Source organism: Salvelinus fontinalis, chromosome 24, assembly GCF_029448725.1.
Source record: "Salvelinus fontinalis isolate EN_2023a chromosome 24, ASM2944872v1, whole genome shotgun sequence".
Taxonomy (NCBI): domain Eukaryota; kingdom Metazoa; phylum Chordata; class Actinopteri; order Salmoniformes; family Salmonidae; genus Salvelinus; species Salvelinus fontinalis.
This window is the reverse complement of record NC_074688.1, coordinates 24,154,429-24,163,131: the sequence shown is the minus strand read 5'-3', so window position 1 is coordinate 24,163,131 and position 8,703 is coordinate 24,154,429. Positions and strand designations below refer to the sequence as shown.

At 44.1% G+C, this 8,703-nt stretch overlaps 1 protein-coding gene and 1 long non-coding RNA gene across 2 annotated transcripts; both read left to right on the top strand.

Annotated features, from left to right (window-relative positions):
* Positions 1–1,636: 1,636 nt before the first annotated feature.
* On the top strand, positions 1,637–5,748 carry LOC129822191 (uncharacterized). Its single transcript, XR_008754461.1, has 4 exons — positions 1,637–4,052; positions 4,140–4,316; positions 4,407–4,468; positions 4,551–5,748. It is a non-coding gene; the product is annotated as an uncharacterized LOC129822191 (long non-coding RNA).
* A 104-nt stretch (positions 5,749–5,852) lies between these two features.
* On the top strand, positions 5,853–7,709 carry LOC129822646 (putative nuclease HARBI1). Its single transcript, XM_055881008.1, has 3 exons — positions 5,853–5,961; positions 6,058–6,169; positions 6,259–7,709. Exons 2-3 carry the CDS (start codon positions 6,058–6,060, stop codon positions 6,591–6,593), a joined length of 447 nt encoding a protein of 148 aa, XP_055736983.1. The 5' UTR covers positions 5,853–5,961; the 3' UTR covers positions 6,594–7,709.
* Positions 7,710–8,703: the final 994 nt, after the last annotated feature.

Genomic DNA, 8,703 nt, shown 5'->3' with positions numbered 1-8,703 from the left:
GCTAGCTAGGAAAGGCTTTCTCCATTCTGGCTGCTAGCTAGGAAAGGGTTTCTCCATTGTGGCTGCTAGCTAGCTAGGACTGGGTTTCCATTGAGGCTGATAGCTAGCTAGGACAGGGTTTGCGGGAAAGCAGCGCTCAGAATGCGGGTTCGAAGGACACTGTGTACCGGTGTCGCCCAGCTAGCAGCCTCCTTCGGTGGGGGTTTTCGGTGGATGGCATCCAACGTTGTTGGTGCATTACGTTACCGCCACTTACTGTGCCAGAGTGGGCAAGACAGCGCCAGCAATCCAAACTATCAAGTGTGATTTTTAGATGTACTCCCCATTTTAGCTAAGGACATAGCCAGGGACATAGCCCTCACCCTCCGATCCAACAGGTCCCAGACGTGCTCAATGGGATTGAGATCCGGGCTCATCGCTGGCCATGGCAGAACACTGACATTCCTGTCTAGCAGGAAATCACACACAGAACGAGCAGTATGGCTGGTGGCATTGCCATACTGGAGGGTCATGTCAGGATGAGCCTGCAGGAAGGGTACCACATGAGGGACAAGGATGTCTTCCCTGTAACGCACAGCGTTGAGATTGCCTGCAATGACAACAAGCTCAGTCCGATGATGCTGTAACACACTGCCCCAGACCATGATGGACCCCACCTCCAATCGATCCCGCTCCAGAGTACAGGCCTCGGTGTAACGCTCATTCCTTCGACGATAAACGAGATTCTGACCATCACCTGCTGGTGAGACAAAACCGCGACTTGTCAGTGAAGAGCACATTTTGCTAGTCCTGTCTGGTCCCGCGAAGGTGGGTTTGTGCCCATAGGCGACGTTGTTGCCGGTGATGTCTGGTGAGGACCTGCCTCACAACAGGCCTACAAGCCCTCAGTCCCGCCTCTCTCAGCCTATTGCGGACACTCTGAGCACTGATGGACGGATTGTGTGTTCCTGGTGTAACTCGGGCAGTTGTTGTTGCCATCCTGTACCTGTTCCGCAGGTGTAATGTTCGGATGTACCGATCCTGTGCAGGTGTTGTTACACGTGGCCTGCCACTGCGAGGACGATCAGCTGTCTGTCCTGTCTCCCTGTAGCGCTGTCTTAGACGTCTCACAGTACGGACATTGCAATTTCTTGCCCTGGCCACATCTGCAGTCCTCGTGCCTCCTTGCAGCATGCCTAAGGCACGTTCATGCAGATGAGCAGGGGCCCTGGAAATCTTTCTTTTGGTGTTTTTCCAGAGTCAGTAGAAAGGACTCTTTAGTGCCCTACGTTTTCATACCTGTGACATTAATTGCCTACTGTCTGTAAGCTGTTCGTGTCTTAACGACCGTTCCACAGGTGCATGTTCATTAATTGTTTGTGGTTCATTGAACAAGCATGGGAAACAGTGTTTAAACCCTTTACAATGAAGATCTGTGAAGTTATTTGGATTTTTATGAATTATCTTTGAAAGACAGGCTCCTGAAAAAGGGACGTTTCTTTTTTTGCTGAGTTTAGATTTTGCTCAATAGGGAAAGCACCAGTTCTTAGTAGTTACGGGTGCATACTCACGCTGGCCAGAAGTAAAGTGTATGAGTAATACTTCACCTACAGCCACGGTAGATACACTCTGGGGAATATTCTCAGCCTCAGGAGTATCTGTCCATAGGACCACTTCAAGCTGTACACTCCACAGAGCACCATTAAATCCATTATTAAAAACTTGAAAGAATATGGCACCACAACAAACCTGCCAAGAGAGGGCCGCCCACCAAAACTCATGGACCAGGCAAGGAGGGCATTAATCAGAGAAGCAACCAAGAGACCAAAGATAACCCTGAAGGAGCTGCAAAGCTCCACAGCGGTGATTGGAGTATCTGTCCATAGGACCACTTCAAGCTGTACACTCCACAGAGCTGGGCTTTACAGAAGAGTGGCCCAAAAAAAAGCAAACATGTTTGGTGTTCTCCAAAAGGCATGTGGGAGCTGAGACTAAAATGGAGCTTTTTGGCAATCAAGGAAAACGCTATGTCTGGTGCAAACCCAACACCTCTCCTCACCCCAACACCATCCATATTTTTCATCGCCCGGGACTGGGAAACGGGTCAGATTTGAAGGAATGATGCATGGAGCTAAATACAGGGAAATTCTTGAGGGAAACCTCAAATCTTCCAGAGATTTGAGACTTGGACGGAGGTTCACCTTCCAGCAGGACAATGACCCTAAGCATACTGCTAAAGCAACACTCGAGTGGTTTAAGGGGAAAATTTAAATGTCTTGGAATGGCCTAGTTAAAGCCCAGACCACAATCCAATTGAGAATCTGTGGTATGAGCGGAACCCATCCAACTTGAAGGAGCTGGAGCAGTTTTGCCTTGAAGAATGAGCAAAAATCTCAGTGGCGAGATGTACCAAGCTTATAGAGACATACCCCAAGAGACGTGCAGCTGTAATTGCTGCAAAAGGTGGCTCTACAAAGTATTGACTTTGTGGGGGGTGAATAGGGGTCAACCTGTTTTTTTGTCTTATTTCTTGTTTGTTTCACGATAAAAAATATTTTGCATCTTCAAAGTTGTGTAAATCAAATGATACGACCCCCCCCCCCAAAATCCATTTTAATTCCAGGTTGTAAGGCAACAAAATAGGAAAAATGCCAACGGGGGTGAATACTTAAGCAAGCCACTGTATTGGAGAGTTGGGCTGAAGACACTGTAGAGAGTAGTTGACTGTAATGTGTTAAGGTGAACATTAAATAAATCTGTTCCGTTTATTATAAGTACGCTTTGGAGTTTTCAGTAAAAGATCCCAGCATCTTAGGATGCAACAAACCACACCAGGAATTATCTTCAGGTATTCAACCTGAACATCCATCGTCACTCCTGAGATGACTCCTTTGACGAGGGCTCTACTCCGATGTTCAAAACGTAAAACTTCCGTTGTCCGGATTCTTTTGAGGCCCACTGCTATCTTCCTCTGCTTGTCAGAAATACAATTAATCAAAATAAAACCACTATTGGTCACTGACAGACTCCACTTTTCCAAGCGCATACTTCACCATTTGACACTTCAAACGGTTTCCCACATATGCATCCTTACCACAGATAACGTTAGACCAATGAGAATTAGAACACCTTTGTCCTTACTCAACAACCGCATCCCAACAAGAAGCGACTCATTATCATTTACACACGTATCCTCCACTCAAATTTTCGACAATATCCTTTTTGTTCCAGTTTTTGATTTTACTGTTGTCCATTCAGAACATTCGTCTTCACCAGATTTACTCGACACTGCTTAATTCTAACTCAAACACTTCCTCTCCTGGGCCTGTTGCACAAAAGTAGAATTAAGACATCCGGGATAAATGACTCAGCTGAGCTCAATGAAGCCAAAACATGTGCGTCCAGGCTTAATTGGTTGCACAAAGACCAAGCCAGGATGAGCAGACACGGATTCATTAAGCCAGGTGAAACCAATCCTGGATAGGTGCGCGCTCACGGCTCACTCAAATAGACCCCGCCACAGATCACAGATTAACTGATTTACCATGGCAACTAGAGCCGCGTACTTTTCCCCGTCGGAAGCACAAATCCTCATGGAGGCATACGAGGAGGTAAAAGATATAATTAAGAAGAAAGGCAACACCGCCACAGTGATAAAGCAAAGAGAAAAAGCGTGGCAAAGTATTGCAGACCGCCTGAATGCGTAAGTAGTGCACAATTACACAGTCACCGCTCCGCTGAAACATCACAATTACAATTCAAATATTTAATTCACATCTCCAAAAATGCAGTTGTACTGTAATTATGAAACGGTTAAATTTTTAATTGAAATGCACTGCAGATATGAGTGAAATTGTGTAAAGTAACTCCATCACACTGTATAAAGCTATGATACATTTTTTGATATTTTTACTGAAAACAAGACAAAAATACCAAGTAATTTTTTGCAGTGTGACTCCATTAAATGTGTGTGTGTGTGTGTGTGTGTGTGTGTGTGTGTAGATTAAACATGAACGGGCCAAAACGGACATGGCAGCAGGTCAAAATCAAATACAAGAACATTCTGCAGAATGGTATGGTCCCTGACTAATATTTAACAAAGCACAAGCATATATTGTACCCAGAAGGTGCCTGCTCACACATTGTCTGTACTGTTTTAGCAGTGAAAAAGAATACCCACAGACAAGGCACGGGTGGTGGGTCACCAAAGGCTGACCTTACCCCAGCAGAGGACATGGCCTTGGAGCTAAATAAAGACAGGCCCGTCTTAGAGGGGATCCCTGGGGGGAAAGAGACGAGCATAGGTTCCTCCCAAGATGACACCCGCTTCATTCAAGGTATGTCCTTCCATCTCTACATGGGATACAACCACATTCATATTGAATCAATTTGGACTGTCTGACTTTGGTTTACCTATTGCCTTGCAGTGTCTGGCAGCACTGTGTTCCTGTTAGAGCCACCAGCACAAGCACCAGACGATGCTGATCCAGTGAGTACTCCATCAAAGGCATACTGTAGGCCTGGCATGTCTTGTCTACTAGCTTCAATATGAATCCGATTAAATGTGATAGGGTGAAGGCCCCAGTGCAGCAGCAACAGCACATGATGGAGACGATGATGAGGAGGAGACCATCTCTCTGGATTCCAGAAGGCATGAGGTATCATGTTAAGACTGTGAAAGTACTATTTACTCTACAATGGTGAGGAGTCCTCATCAAAATCAAAAAATCGAATTTCTTTTACAGGACCCAGATGCTATACAGTGGGAAAACCAGCCTGGCAACATAGTGCGTATTAATAAAAGGACACCACATCCTGCCAAATTCCAGCTGCGCTAATTGTATTGTGTTCACAGAGCTCACAAGCTATCAGAAAGTTGTATGGCAACCACCTCCGGCGCCAAATAGAACTGGCAGACATAGACATTCAGTACAAGAAGAAAAAGATGGAAAATCTTGCACTGGAGTCCGAAATAAAAAAGAGGACAATTAGGAAACTGGACCTTGAAATAAAAAAACTTGAGAGGGAGGTGAGATATGCCTTCAATGTACACTGTATGCTAACTGTAACACAAATGTATTAATCATTATTTTTCTTTCCTCCCCCAGCTCCAAGAAGATGACACAGCTCAAAATAAAAATTAGGTATATTCTCGTAAAGTCAAGTGAGCCATGACATATGAGCTCTTATTGTGAGCACACAGGACGGTGGCATCTTTCTAAGTTTTTTTTAATTTTCCCAGCAATCAGTACAACCAAGTCATCGTTATAAGGCATCGCCCTCTTTTGCCCACCCCCCCAGCACCAGGTGTGGCCACTAGCCTATATGAAGGCCCAAAATTGTGTGTTCCTTTCTGCTCTGACTATGGCATGCCCATTCGTGCGAGATGTGGTGGATGAAGAAGCACTTGTGCTGAGGAGAGCCTTCAGGCGAGAAAGGGTCTTCAGGGACCGGTTGGACCCACTGGCCTTCCCTGATGACCATCTATATGAAAGATACAGGTTTTCTGCAGATGGCATCAGGTATCAATGCAGACTACTGGGTCCCAGGATTAAGCACCGCACTGCACGGAGCCATGCACTGAGTGTGGAGCAAATGGTTTGTGTGGCCTTGCGCTTTTTTGCTAGTGGAGCCTTCCTGTACTCAGTGGGGGATGCAGAACAGCTGAACAAGGCCACAATTTGCCGCACAATAAGGAGTGTGTGTCTGGCTATCAAAGCATTAGCAGATGTCTTCATCTCCTTCCCTGGCCACAGAAGACTCTGTGACATCAAAGAGGAGTTCTATAGGATTGCAGGTAAGAGGATCTACAAATTACAGGACAACTGTTAACACATAGTAGGATACTCATTACTTTGTGTGACAGGTTTCCCCAATGTCATTGGTGCAGTGGACTGCACACACATAAGGATAAAAGCCCCCTCAGGTGCCCATGAGGCCGATTTTGTGAATAGGAAATCCTTTCACAGCATTAATGTACAGGTGAACATAACTTTTTGATATTGTCCATTGACGAACACTCTGCATTGCCAGTGATGTGCATTGATTGGTGTAATATTCCTCATCTTATGATTTCAGATGGTCTGCAATGCTGACTGTGTGATCAGCAATGTTGTGGCAAAATGGCCTGGCTCAGTCCATGACTCCAGAATCTTTCGGGCCTCTGAAATCTATCAGTGCCTATCGCAAGGTAAGCCACACAACCCCTATTTATAACCATCATGGCTGTGTCAAGAATATCACTGTGTTTATGAGGTAGTAATGATTTTGTGTTGACAGGTGGCTGCCAGCCTTTTCTCCTGACACCTTTCACAGACCCCCAGGAAGCACAGCAGGCCTACAACCATGCCCATGCCAGGACCAGGGCCAGAGTTGAAATGACCTTTGGCCTCCTGAAGGCACGCTTTTACTGCCTTCACAAATTAAGGGTCAGCCCTGTTAGGGCATGTGATATTACTGTGGCTTGTGCTGTCCTCCACAATGTGGCCTGCCTGAGGAAGGAGAGGGCCCCCAGAGTGCCACCAGCCATGGACTGGGACAATCCGGCAATCTTCCCTGATGACGACAGTGGTCGGCTGCTGAGGGACCAATATGTGTTGAATTATTTTAGTTAGTATGTGTGCTTTCAATTTTGGTTAAATATGTCCTGCGGTGGCAGAGGAATTTGTTTTTTTTTTTGGGTTCGTTTTTTTACGAATTTGGCCTCTTATGATGTTTGTGCGGTATACTGTGTGTAATACAAGGCTGCAGGGAGGCTACTGCATCCATTCATTTGTCTGTTCAGTTGATGTGTATGGATTTGTCCTGCATTTATTTTAGTGTGCAGACATGCAGGGTTTGTTATATACAGACCTTTGAATGTGTATGTATCATTTTGTATAATATGCTTGGATTCTGTGCTTTCCATCTTGTAGAGTCACTGTGACTTCAGTTTCGAAAGGAGCTGATGGTTTACCTGCTTTGTTTTGTCCTTATTCAATAAAGGAACATAATGTTACACATTGTGTTTTTATATTCATATGGAATGTGTATTTGTTTATATGACAGAGTACTAGGGCCACACTGAAGAAAAAGGATAAAGTCATAAATTTATGAGGCTGGTTCTTTCTGCAGAAAAGCTACATATTGTTTTGATACTTATGACAATGTGATACTTAATATTCTGGCACATCAGCATGTCTTTGTTTATGAAACCATACTGAAGTACAATTTCACGAAATGCCCCACATCTGTCATTTTAACAACTGTCCTCCTTTAAAACAACTGGTTACAATATTATTACTTGTGTTTTTTTCCCCTCTGTGGCCCTAATATTCTATCATTTTATATATAGCCTTATAGTCTATGGGAAACTAAATTATCTAATGATAGCAACATCATCTAAAAATTATTTTTTATCCAAAATCATTGAAATTAATGATCACAAACGTTTAAATAATGACAGTGGGTCTAGTTATATGTGATAACAATGTATAGTGAGCAGTGAAATAACTATTGGTTTCCATTTGTGGTGACTGCTGACTGACATTAGGGATGAGATTAAATAGATCCTGGAATTTAGCCTGGTCTGGAGCAGGCTAGCTCCACAGAATAAATCTCCATGGTAATTTATACCATAACATATCCTCCTGCCCCCTATCCATCTTTAGTGCAACCGGATTACGGATCAATTGAGCCAGGATCACCAAGATATCCTGGCTTAATCCCTTATCCTAGTTTTGTGCAACAGGCCCCTGAGATGAAGCCATTCAATACTTCCGTGTTGTGAAGACAGGTGTAATGGGAGGTCCGTGGACTATTACTTGAACATATAGGCCTGTTTGTTGTGCCTAGTCCCTAATTTATAAACCTGAGATTTTTCAAAGAAGTTTTGCCAAAACATCTACTGAACAAAAATGCAACATTTTCAACAATTTTACTGAGTTACAGTTCATATAAGGAAATTAGTTAATTGAAATGCATTCATTAGGCCCTAATCCAGGGGCGCAACTTTTTTTCCAAATTCTGAAATTGCATTTTTGTCCCCGCCAGTTTTATCATGCTAATGTGATACAAAACGAGGCAACGGTGTGCTTTAGGACCATGCAGACATCTCCGAGCGTCCGGGTAGGCTGTTTGGAGTGTTTATCCTACTGGATAATAAAAAATGTAAAATGTTCCCCACTTCTAAAACCAAAGTGCCACCCCTGCCCTAATCTATGGATTTCACATGACTAGTCAGGGGCACAACCATGGGTGGGCCTGGGAGGGCATAGGCCCACTTACTTGGGAGCCAGGCCCACCCACTGGGGAGCCAGGCCCAGCCAATAAGAATTCGTTTTTCCCCACAAAAGAACTTTATTATATACAGAAATACTCCTCGGTTTCGTCAGCTGTCTGTGTGGCTGGTCTCAGACGATCCCTCAGGTGAAGAAGTTGGATGTGTTGGTTACACATCGTCTGCGTTTGTGAGGCCGGTTGGACGTACTTCCAAATTCTCTAAAATGTCTCTAAAAGGTTCACTTGTGTAATGATCATGCTGTTTAATCAGCCTCTTGATATGCCACACCTGTGCGGTGGGTGGATTATCCTGGCAAAGGAGAAATGCTGATTAACAGGGATGTAAACAAATTTGTTCACAAAATTTGAGAGAAATATGTTTTTATGAGTATGGAAAATGTATGTTATTTTATTTCAGCTGATGAAACATGTTTACATGTTGCGTTTATATTTTTGTTCAGAACA

Bases quoted from the DNA above. Each gene is read 5' to 3' on its own strand.
- LOC129822646 (XM_055881008.1), top strand. From the start codon at position 6,058: ATGGTCTGCAATGCTGACTGTGTGATCAGCAATGTTGTGGCAAAATGG. The intron at 6,170-6,258 runs GTAAGCCACACA...TTGTGTTGACAG, and splicing joins CTATCAGTGCCTATCGCAAG to GTGGCTGCCAGCCTTTTCTC.